General features: G+C 37.4%; 1 protein-coding gene across 3 annotated transcripts in view; it reads left to right on the forward strand.

Moving 5' to 3' along the window:
- Positions 1-12,556, forward strand: part of WWC2 (WW and C2 domain containing 2) — a 103,859-nt gene that overhangs the window by 23,775 nt on the left and 67,528 nt on the right. For all 3 annotated transcript variants that reach the window (XM_075751941.1, XM_075751940.1, XM_075751942.1), the window contains exon 2: positions 11,771-11,880. In XM_075751941.1, the coding sequence (XP_075608056.1) occupies positions 11,771-11,880 (110 nt within the window). The remainder of the gene's footprint in view (positions 1-11,770; positions 11,881-12,556) is intronic.

A 12,556-nucleotide genomic window follows, 5' to 3' on the forward strand; every position in this document is an offset into this window, starting at 1 on the left:
TTGGACAGTTAAGTTTGCTCTTCCCTGCTTCTGGAATGATTGGTGTACTTGGCTGGAGTGCTTCACAGTGCTGAAGTTGAATGTTTGTGAGGTTATTTGAGATGTTCAGATGGATGGTACTTTTCAAAAGTGCTTGTCACAGATTTAAGTTTCCTGCTACTGAAATTGGTAACACTCCTGCTGACTTCAGTGGGAGCAGAGTTAGGTGAGGAGAGTCTTTAAATATCCTGTCTATAAACCCAAAGGTTCCTTGCAGTGTAAGCGTTTGTTTGCAGGAGTGAAGGGGAGTTCACAGAACAAAATTTTCAAAATCATTTTCTATAGCTGATGAGGTGAGTAGTGGGGTGATTTGGCGTGTATATGAAATTACAGAAAGCAGGATGGGGAAGGGTTAGGGATAGGGAAGATCTTTTACTGCAGACCTTAACTATCATGATTGTTTTCTGGTTTGGACTGCGTTCTTTCTTTGAATTTAATTTCTCTTTCCCAGATTTAATTTTCACACTACAGAAATCTCCTATATTTAACCCTTTAGTAGTTAACTATCTGCCATGAAGTCTGCTTTTGATACTTAGTGCCTGACAGATAGCCAAGCTGACAAATCATCCAAAATAACAGAATAAATGTTTTAATCATTTATTATAAGTCTATTTTGATTTATTCTAATAAAGTATTCAAATCTATGGACATTTTCCTCTCATTGTTTTTTATATCATGGTTCAATTAAATGGTAAGCGTTTGGGGACAGCTGTTGCTCCTGCTTGCATATGGAAATTATTGTAGTTTGTGCCTTTTTTGAATTTCACAAACCAATGTTTGACTGGGTTTGGTTTTGGGGGTTTTTTTGGGTTGTGGGTTTTGGTTTTTTGTTTGTTGTTGTTTTTTTTTTTTTTAACTTGTGTATTTGTAAGGGTACATCTTCCTATTGTAGAGGAATAGCTTGACAATAGATGTGTGAAATCAGAAGCAGAGTGGTACAAGACAGGTAAAGGAAACATTTCCAAGTTAAGTTTGCAGGTAGAGATTGTAGGATTTGGAACACTTGAAATTACTGGAAAAATATCATGGTGTTTATGCACTTAGATTAAGACTAATAGCTAAGGTTTTCTTAACAGTGTTCTCAATTGATGACAACGTGGTTTCCCTCTATCAACAGTGTACAGTCATGTATATACAAATAACCTATAGCAACACTGCACATAATAGCCTTTTCATAATGTCACTGTATTTGAGCTTTTCCGAGGGAAAGCTCAAAGGTCATGTCGTTGGTTTACGGCTGTGGAATTATCCCTGTGCTAGGGTATGGTTATCAGACATTCCTCACATTCCAGGTGTCTAATATTATAGTGCTTACACGCCAGCGCAGGACCAACTGCTGTGTCAAAGAAAAACGCGGGAGAAAACATTCATGGCATTACCCATTTCACTCCTCTGCCCCCCTCTCTTGCCCCCTAACCTTTCAAAATGTCATCTTTGCATTGAACTTGGCAATGTTAAAGGGATAAACAAATTACAAGTAGTGATTTGGTTGGGGATTTTTTGCCCTACAAAAACAAATAGCTTAGTGTGCTGAGCTGGAAAATATTGGTTCTCCTTTTCACTTAAATATTTTGTTTCTTTCGGTACCTTCAATGATAAAATGATGTAGAAAAATGTATAGCTGTATTCAGTGTGGGCTTTCCTTCACCGATGGTAATTAAGTGGAAAGCCAAAACAGTTTATCATAATCAAAATAAAAAGGAAACAAAAACTCCATGTCAGCAGGCAGTTTGACCTGGTCCTGCAACCAGTGGGTGTGGGTCCCTTCCTTCCAAAAAGCATTCTTCCCCTTCTGGGTCTCAGCTATTCAGTTTGTGTGCCTTTTCAGAAGCACCTGTGAAGGGACAGAGTGAACTGACATTGAGCTAATATTAACCCCTTTGTAACCGGGAAGAGGCAATTACGGCTCTGCTATCACGTATGTTATGGCAGTCATTAACACCCACGTAGGGTCTTGTGGTAAGCTGGATGGAAGGTAGCATATTCCCTCTGCGCTCACCTCCCGCTGTCTTCTACCTCCTGTACTGAAGTCTTAGGCTGGGTGTGCTCTGCTTGCTTCCTTTTGTGTGTGTGTGCATGTGAGAAGGACGTCGGTTCCTCATTTTGGGTTTCTTCTGTGGAGGAAACAGGCAAGATCTTCAGAGGATCTGAAGATTTCCATCCTTAACTTTCCTGTATAGCATACAGCTTGGGGAGTTTGGGGATGTGTGGGATTTTTGAGTGTTTAAGATAAGTCTTTTAAAATAAATACATTAAAAGGATAATATTTTTTTAATATATTGCAAGTGCTTAATTGCTGATGATTTTACAGGACACTTGCAAAACTTTGAAGTAGGAAGGTGGTTTTTGGCAAAGCTGTGTGTGTTCTACCATATAAGATTTTTTCTTAATTTGTTTTGTTTGAATTTTTTTCCTCATTTGGTTACTTGGTGGTTTTCTTGGGTTTTAGTTTGGTTCAGTACTTTTGTAGATTTTACTGGCCCCTCTAAGACAAAAATCCTCAAATATATGCCATTTATTTGTCTAAAGAGATAGCATTCATTCTGGGGGTTTTTTTGTTCAGATATTTTTATTATCAGGTTGTGTTTTTTAAGACTTACTTTTGCTGTATTAGAATAAGTGGACTCAAATTCTTTGCAATTATAAGTAGATTTTTGTTATAAAGAACTTGTACAGTGCATCTTTTCTAGTAAATACGTGGCTGTATTGGCTTAAAGTGGTCAGTTAGTAATAGATATTGGAACCTAAGAATTTTTGTGAGATTTCTGGTTTTTGATGTTGTACAAGTTTAGTAAGTGATGTATAAATATATTGAATTTAGGATTCTTTCGTTGTAATGAGGTTGTAGAAAGGATGGAATGTTTTCATCCTTGCCCTGGCAGTTCAATGTTTAACTAAATTCAAGGAGAGTAGTTCCTGGAAACATTTCAGGAATGGAGAACAGTTTTCTACTGTAGCTAGTGCTTGTCTCCCAAACCAGTCATTGGGGAGGTTATCAGTTTGTTGTTTCTAAGCAGTGCTTACTGAATATGGTGAGCAGTTGTGTGCCATGGTACAGTGTATGAAACTCTGAATTGGCCTTCAGGAAGGCCTTTTGCAGTAGCAGTCAGGACCGACAATGGGCTGATACTGCCATTTCACATGGTAGTATTAATGCAACTGTCTCTCTAAAGAGCTCTCTAACAGAGAACTGAGACACCATTCAGCACACTGCCCTTTGCAGCAAAGCATTTCAAAGCAGCCTTGAGTACTTTGCCGAAATTACAGAGAAGAAACACCTTACTGAGTACTCTAAAATGGTTTAAAAAGCCCCAAACCCTATGAGGATGGAAAATTATTAGATTATCGGTTTTGCTTGATCTTTGTGTGCTTCCTGAACACAATATTGTGTTCACCTGGGCTGCTGGCTAGCTAGACAAGAGTCTTTTAATGGAAATTGTATTTTTCAAAGTCTTAGATGTTCCCTGAAACGTCATTGAATGCAGTCTAGTCCTATCTACGTGAACCCACAGCTCACTTGTAACGTGGGAAAAGTTGTAAGTCACTGACAGTACAAATTCAGTACTGGACACTAAGTTTTTGAGCTTGTAGAATAGTTGTGAGAGCCCATTATCCCAGTAGTATACACCCAAATAATGTCTAGCTATTTGTGTTGCTGTAAGGTGGTGAACTTGTGTATGTCTCTTAGTATAACCCCCTATCTGCATGTGTGTACATTTTCATTTGCCAAGAAAACCCTCCAAAACCCAAGAAGTGTATTTCTTTAAGGTCTGCTGCCTGTCATAGGCATTCAAGACATTAAAAGAATCATAGGAAAGAAATTGCAGGCTATTAAGAATGATACTATACCTGTGTGGTTGTTTTTTTAGAAAACTAGAATCAGTGCCCAAATATCTCAAGTTTCCATTCTTTTGATAAAAATTCAACCATTTTACCTATCTTTGTATTACCAGGAGCAAAATGATCTGAAATCTGGAGAACAGGTGAAAATTCATTAAATGTATCCAGGAAATACTTGCTGATGGAGTTGTTAAATCTTTGTTTCCTAGAAGTGTATAACTCCACTGTGACTTTATTCTCTGCAGTTAGTTTTTGAGTATCCAGTTATGGTGCAAAAAGGTGAAGGTATGGTACTATCAGTGTACTGGTGACTGCTATGTGTAAATGCTAGGACCGTGGCTAGGAATGTGCAACTGTAAACCTATACTGCTGTGTGCATGCGTGTGTAATGCAAAACAAGCAGCTGAATGGTGCACGTGCTAGTGGCTATAGGCATAAAGCAGCGTAATTTAATTTTATTGAGAATTTTTCATCGTTAAATAATGGAGTGACGTTTAGTTTGAACCTCTTAGTAATTCTGTATTGGTGTGGAATAGGTAACATGCATGTTTATAGTCTTAAATACAGATATTTGTTAATGTTTGGTTGCACGCATCTTGTGAACAGGGTAAATGGATGCGTGACCTTACCACCATTTATTTTATACCACTATTCTAAAACAGGGGCTGCCACCATGCTACTCCTTATTTGCTGTGTTCTAATGTGATACTGACATTCACTTAGTTACTCTTTCAAAATAATACCTTTATACTTTATTACAAATAAAGTGGCAGTATATCTTAATAATACCCTTATTAAAAGAGAATGTACCTAAGCAGTACAAAGGTTGTACATAATGTTTTGGCCTGAACGGGAGGCACTACTGTGTTAAGAACATGGTGTTTAGGAGCTGAAATCCTGTCAACAGACTTATGAATGAGCATTTTGGAGAGAGAGAAAAGGTGTGTGGGATTTGCTAGTTCATACAATTGAATGAACAAAGAATATGGCAAAAGGGTGTTTTATGGGCATGCAAATTCTGCCCCTTTCTACAGGTAACTGGCCCGCTTACCACTTTTGAAGTTAGGAAAGTGACAGCAATATTATTAGTAGAAAGTAAATGCATGTTGTTGCAGCTTCTGTAATTTGTAGAAGAGAAAATTGTCTTCCTGATGTAATTGTAACTTTCATGCTGTTAATGGATACTGACCTCAGCTATAGGTAGCAGCAATGCCTCTCTTTAACTCTGACCTGCAACGTGGAGCTACAGCTTGATCTCTTCTGCCATTCTATAATCATTCTCTTGTCTGGTACAGTATTCATCCTGCTCTAAATTTAGTTATCTTGTATAGGCTAAGGAGCATTGCATTCAGACTTCTTCTATAGTCACTAGAAAAAGAGGGAAACCTTCAATGTGATTTATCTTCAGTCTAAACAGATGTGCTGAATCAACCTCTCTAGGGAACCTAAAGGAGTAGTTCAGGTTAGATAACTAACTTTTGAAGTTAATGAGATTAATTGCACCCCTGAGTTTTATATAAGAAATCCATCTTGGGTGCCTGAAGTGAGTAAAATCCATGTTTGGGAGGATATTTAGGATGGGATTAGAAAACATGTTTATAGATCCTTCAAAGTCACAATGCCTATAATATTAGAAAGTTGGGTAAGAATTGAATTGATTTTAAGATCTAAATTGAGAACTAAATTCAGGAGTTCTAGTGAAGAATTTTAGAACATTTTTCTTCTTCTATTTATACATTCCTTTCCCTGATCAGTTGATTGAAAGTTTTGCGTTTGATGGTCTTGAGCTACTGGATCAAAATAAGAATTAAATACTTCCAGTCGTCCTTTTGCAAAATAAGAAATTAGCTGACGCTGACCATACGTTCCTAGTCTGTGTCATTGTGCTAACTGAAAATATTTGTGGGGAAGTGCTCAGAGGAAATTTTTTGTGTTACTGTTGTATTATGGTTTTGGTAAGTCATCTGTGCACCCTTCTGTAATGGTGTATGTAGTTAAATGAGCCAGATTCCAGGTAAGTGTGCGTATGGTCCTTCCATCATTGAGTTTCTTCTGTTATGTTTTAATAAATGCTCATTCCTGCACATCTAAATAGTAACTTATGTTTTGTCTTCTCAATTTCTTCTCCTGTGGAGAAGAGGTATATTTTTCGGAACAATTCTTGTCTAGAAAAAGTAATAGGGAGTACTGCATTGTAAGAGAAAATAAATAATGTGTAACCTACATCATTATATATGAGAATTAATGGATGTAAAATTTAATCAGTACAACACTTCATGTAGGTGTCACACAAGATCTTGCTACATGGCAAAGAACATGAAGTCATTTTGGGTAGGGGAGAATTAGAATTTGGAGAAAGTTTTCAAATGCATGTTGAAGTTGCTGTAGAACCTGAGCATTGACCCTAGCTATAATTGAATTCAAAACTCTACATCTTGACTGTAGGTCAAGCACCACACAGCAAAGGATGTATTCTTGCAAGTAACTTTGAAAGAGATTAAGATGAACCTGTTCATAATTCTCAGGTATTTATGTACCCTCTTACGAAGCTGCATTTTCTTCCTTTCTAATTGAGGAAAAGAAGTCTCAGGTTTGTTGTGGGCTTGTTTAGGGTTTTTTTGTTGGAGGTTGGTTGGTTGGTTTGGTCTTGGTTGGTTTAGGGTTTGGTTTTGGTTTTGTTTTGTTTTTTTTTTTTTTAATGTCTCTCATGCCCCTCTTCCCCATCCCATTTTCTGAGATCTACCTACTGTCACCTTTCTCTCTTCCCCACACCCTCCACCACATATATTATAAATCACAAGAAATCAGTCTTACAAAATTGATGCAGATAGTTCTACCTAAGGAAAATATGTCAAGCTGTACTCACCTAGTCCTTCAGAGTGTGGATAAAATCAGGTCTTGAAGTATGCTAAGGAGATCAGTGATGCTGGTATCAGCTGAGTTTAGAAGAGAGTGGACACTGAAGTCCAGAGTTTCCTGTTGATAAAGTAGAGTCCTAATCATAATATGGATAACCTTTTGTTCAATGTTACAATTTATTTAATCCTGAACGGATATTGGAGAGGAAAAAAAGGAGTCAGAGAAGGAATGTGGCAGAATGCAGCATTACTCTTGCGTAGAAAAATGTGTTGAAAATTGTGTGTGTATACATACATATGCATACATGTTTTTAAGCACATACACATTGATAATCTCAAATCACAGAAGTGTGAAATACCGTGGGTTGTCCGTATCTTGACAGAAAGATAGCATTCACTAGTAAATTTATCATTCTTGTGGACCCTGACTTTAGGGAGAAACCTTTCTTGTATGTATTTGTGTGGTCTAGGGAGTACATCAAGCAAGAAAGTGCACAAAGTTGTCCGAATGGAACAATACTGCACTGGCAATCCATCAGTCTGTAGTTATGTTTCCATTTTAGAGTGTCATCAGCCTCTTTATTAATTTTAGATGCATATACAGAATTACAGGCATGGCTGCAGGTGCAATAGCAACTTGATGATAACACATATATCATTGTAGAGTCTGCATTTTAAGATCTTGGCTAACTTTTTAAAACTTAAAAATGTGGCTTTGAGGTGGTAATACAGCTTCTCATTTTGTAAACTGTATTTGTCTCCTAGGTTTCCCAGGGCAGCTGTGAAGTGATTGGCAATAACATAATTATATACTGTTTACATAATGGAATTACAGATTGCTTCCTGGTTTTCTTAAGAGTAGCCACTTCTCGTTACACACACCTTCTTCTTGTTCTTTTGGTCCGGGGAGTACACTTCAAGCCGTATGCTGAAATCGGAGTGTTGCAGCCATGTAAGGTTGAGTAGATAAAAATGTTATATATGAGCTAAAGGCTAATAAATTAGTCTGCACTTGGAAGGAGTTCTGTAAGGTTAAAAAAACTGAAAAAGTGCCCATAGGTGAGAATACTTGAGCTTAATGATATGCATTAACCCCCCCCATCTTTTGTTAACTAATTAAACTTCATAGTATGCTAAATGTGGACTATAAGTCATCCTTTTTAGAGTATTGGCATTCTTTTAAGAACATGTAAATTGATGACTACAAACTGAGAAAGTATTATAAACTACCTCAGAATATCAGTGCCTTGAGATGCACCACTTAATCCTCTGTTACAGTGCAATAAACCTCATTTTTCTTGGGTCACAGTTAATGAATGTAATGGCAGTTTGTCTATCATAGGTTATTATGTCACAGATAATGATCTTGACACAGGCAAGATTCCTTCGGTCTTGCTCCTAGGTATTATTTCCTTTCCAATTGCATCTAGTAACTCTCTTTGCTTTCATATTTTCTCTTGCAAATTTTCTCTTGCATTTTACTTATCTTCATGTCATGTTAATCTCATCCACTTGCTGTATGTATTTTGAAAGTAAATATTGTTTATGTTGGGACAGTTCTGAGGGCGTAAAGCGGTCTAATATAATCTTGTCCTGATTGTTGCTCAACTGTAAAAGTCCATGTCAGGCTTAAAAATCTTACCCTATTAAAAGACTCTGGAACAAAAGAGATTACCGTGGGGATGTAACACTCTTGAGTAATTGTGATCTTGTTATGTACAAACCTTTTCATGTTTTAAAGATCTAGTCAGGAGCAGTTCTCCTGACATAGTTCAGATCTTAAGGCTGCAAAATGTCCAAGCATGATCCAGCAGAGCAGAATTTGTCCAGTACTGCCTGTATTTCAGGGCCTCTGTCTTCCTCTTCTTCTGTTTAAGGTCCAGAGTGGGTCACTCAAGTAGTTTTCCACAGTTTTTTAGAGTTGCTTTAATTTATGGATTGTCCAGGATGAGAGAGCGGCTGCTATTCATTCTCATGGTGTCTGATTTCTGACAGGTGATAACACCTGGACAGAACATCCACATGGCCAGTGTGATCTGCAGTCTAACCTACAGAATGAGCTATAATAGTAAGAAGTCAGTATTTGATTAAAAATAAAATTGGTATGGAGTACAGATGAGAAGTCAGGGTAATACTGGGATTATATCCTTCCTGTAGAAGTGGTTTGAAAATCACATCTTGTGATTGTTCCTAACTGTGGTGTGTATCTTTGAAAATATTGAATGCATATGCGGAGTTCTAAATTAATTTATTAGACACCATCTGGGCATGTTTATACTAGTTTGTAATGATTCCTACTTTGCTATATAGTATTTCAAATATTTTTACTACTTGAACACAAGGCTTGTGTTTTGAGTTAATATTATAACATTAAGGATGACATTGAGTTTTGATTTTTATTCAGTTTAAGAAATATTTTATGAAAATCCACATTTGTAATCTAATTTGAGGTGGGACTTTCTTCACAGCAAGATGCGCCCTAGTAGTTGGCACAGGTTCATGACTAACGAAACTCACCAAAGGGGCTGATGCTTTTACGTGATTGATGCTTCCTCTGAGCAGTAGTGGCCTGGGACTCTCTGACACAGGTACCCTGTGTTCAGTCCACTGCATGCTGCGGACAGCCTGGCTGAAGCTGTGGTTGTGTGCATTATCCTGGTGTTGAAAGGTTTCTTCTGCTTTCGTAAGAACTATCTCTTTCTGTCTAGCTGTTACTATTTGCAAAACAATAATCTTTGAAGTGATGCTAGTAATTATGTATAGGTAGCACTTGGGCAGGTGTATTTGATATGGCAGTGCTAGGCAGCTGCAGCTTTGCAGGTCATCTGGTAGCCTGCTGAGCTGCGTAGCAGCCATCCTGGCCACGGCAGCACAGCTTCTGCTGCCCTGAGAGGAGGAGGAGGAGGGTGAGGAACAGAGTAGCAGGTCTCAGCTGGGGCTTCTGGAGAGCTCCTTCTGAGAGCAGCCTCACTCAGAGCAGTGCTGTGTCTGGATTTAAAAATGTATGTTAGCAGTGGGAGAGGATCCAACAGGTAGGCTTGGCTTACTACAGACCTGGTCTCTCCCTGGAGATCGCTGGGCAGCTTACCCCAGTCAGCTTCAGTGGGATGTCCTCTCCTGCATTGTAATGAGGAGGATGGGTCATGTCCATTTAAGATTTCCTTCAGAAAAGGAGCTCTTGGACTCTGAGTCAGCATATAGTGGGTTAAGGTTGAGAACGAGAACAGGTACTACAGAAGCTGCTACACCTTGTCACTCAACTGAGAAAAGGGTCTGTGGCTGGCCATTTTCGTGGAGAATCTCTCCCAGTAAACAGAAGTTTTGTCACAGCTTGCTTGTGCTGCTTATAATCCATATTTTATATCCTAGTGATCCAGATGTAATTCCACATCGGTAATCTCACCTGAATTTTCTAAGAGCTGTCAGTGTGTTTACTGGTTTTGCATAGCAGTTTCTAAGTGGCAATAAAATAGTGAACTTATTTGTGAATTTGTTCAGGACCTCAAAATTAAGCATTAGTAGCCTTCATAGGATTATGTTGTAAACTTTGAAGAAATAGGAGGAAGTGGATTCATGCTTATGATTTAAAGAAATAAATCTATCCACACTCTGCTGAGATTTTGGATTGTAAGAGATTGGTTCTTTGTAATTTCTGCAATCCTAGTTTGGAGGAATAAAGTGTTGCCCTACTTAAAGAATTGATAGGTCAGATCCATCGATAGTAATAATATGTATTTGTGACACAATGATTTCTAAATCAAACTTGTACTCAAATTTCTATTTTCTCAGCTGTAAGAAAAATTTGATTCTGTAGTTTTGAAAGGTGTTTTCTGTGCAGCATTTTCTGCACAAGAAAACCCATTCATTTTGTACAAAGTACAAAAGTAAAATGTACTATTCTTTTTTCTTTCATTCCTCACAAAAATGTTGATAAACCAGTTTCTTTTGGTCACAAACTAATTGAAGAAAAATACTGAAACACAAAAAAGCATATGTGAATTGGATTGTTAGCTTTTTATTTGTATAGAAAGATGAGAGATGAAAAAACAGTCTTAGGTGATAGAACTTAAGCGGCAGTGAGCGAAGGAGGTGATGCTCGTGTGTCCCACAAAGTGCTCTTGATAATCCTACTCTGAGGATTTTTTTTTTTAAACTCTGGAGGTGTACTAATCTTACTGTCACTGTGGTGACAATACAACCTTAAATCTCTTGTTCTTCCTATTAAATATGTTGGCATTTCAGACATGGCATTTATTTGTGGGTTTATCAACAGGAAACTCCAATATTAATTTGGTTTTTTTAAAAAGGCAAAAATATGATGATGTAAAGCTTTGCTCAGCTTCAGTTGTAAAAAAGTCCATGTATTATTGTTATCAATCTATTTCTTGTAACAGATAGTTGCTCCATTATTAAAATGAAAAACTTTAATTGTCTGTCTTCCTAAAAAGGCACCATGTGAACATTTGAAGGCCCATTAAATGTTACTTATAAAATGTCTACTCTATGTACTCTTCCACACTGGTGCTTATTTTATTCAAGTAGGTGTATTGGTAAGTGCTGCTAACTGCATCTTATATGATTGTATTGTCTTTTCTGAGTTTCCTGCCTATGGTCATTAGAGAAGACGACCTTGAAAGTGCTCTCATCACAGACTCAAGATTGAAGGGTCCAGTTCTTCTGGAGAGAAATAGGAGTGTAGTGGGTTGTTTGGTTTGGGTTTTTTACAAGCTATTGGTTATTGTTTAATTTTAAACTGTCAGATGTGAAAGATGTTGCAGCGAATTTCTCGCTTGAGTGCCTGTACTGAAAAATGTTTGCAATAATTTATATTCTTGGAGTTAATGAATTCAGAAGGACGGAATAGGGGAAAAAACAATCAAGAGCCCAAACTTTAAGAGGGAGAAAACAACTTGCTCTCCTTTCTCCCTGCTATCTTTCTTTGGCTTCTGTCATATGAGGAATTGATATGAATAACAAACATATGCACAAAAGAGAGAAGAACTATACCATTAACTTGTTTCTTTTGGTTTTAGGTTAACAAAGCCCTTGTCATTTGCGGATTGTGTTGGGGATGAACTGCCATGGGGATGGGAAGCTGCATATGATCCTCAGATTGGTGTATATTATATTGATCACATCAACCGTAAGTGTATTCTCAATTTCCTATATTGATTATATAAGAAGGCTCATCATGGTTAGACTTTCCTAAGAAGCTTTTAAAGCATGACTGAGAGTAGGGAAACATTGATCATGAGAGAAGTGTAGTTAAAGTAACAATTTCTGATTTTTCAGTAGACAAATTATCCTGTTTGCGTGCATGGGTTTGTTGGGGGTGGTTGCAGATGTATTATGGCTCAAAATTACTCATATGACTCTTCATCTTTTCCTGCGGAAGAAGTCCATGTTACATTTAGTAAATAAAGATGCCTTACATTTGTTGGTATCTGTAAAGTGTATGGTGTTTGGTGGCTATTAAATATGCGGCATTGCACACAGGTAGAGACGGTCAGATGCAAATAACAAAAACTGGCTTCAGTCTAATTACTGAAAGGAGCTATTGTAGATGAGGTAGTATGGAGTAGAGGGGGTATTTGTAATGTGTATGTGAGGTCTGGCAAATGTACTGTAGTTCTAAGAATGTCGTAGAATACATTTCAGACTATAAGTAATGCTATATTTTGTAGTAATTGGAAAGTGAATGGGGAATCAAAATGCTGGGGAAAATTGCCCTTTGGTATAACATTATTGGCTTTAAAAGGCTTACAAGAAAATCTGCTGATACAAGATGACTACATCTGTTTCTACATATATTTTTAATT

The sequence above is a fragment of the Balearica regulorum genome, chromosome 4 (genome assembly GCF_011004875.1).
Source record: "Balearica regulorum gibbericeps isolate bBalReg1 chromosome 4, bBalReg1.pri, whole genome shotgun sequence".
NCBI classification, from domain to species: domain Eukaryota; kingdom Metazoa; phylum Chordata; class Aves; order Gruiformes; family Gruidae; genus Balearica; species Balearica regulorum.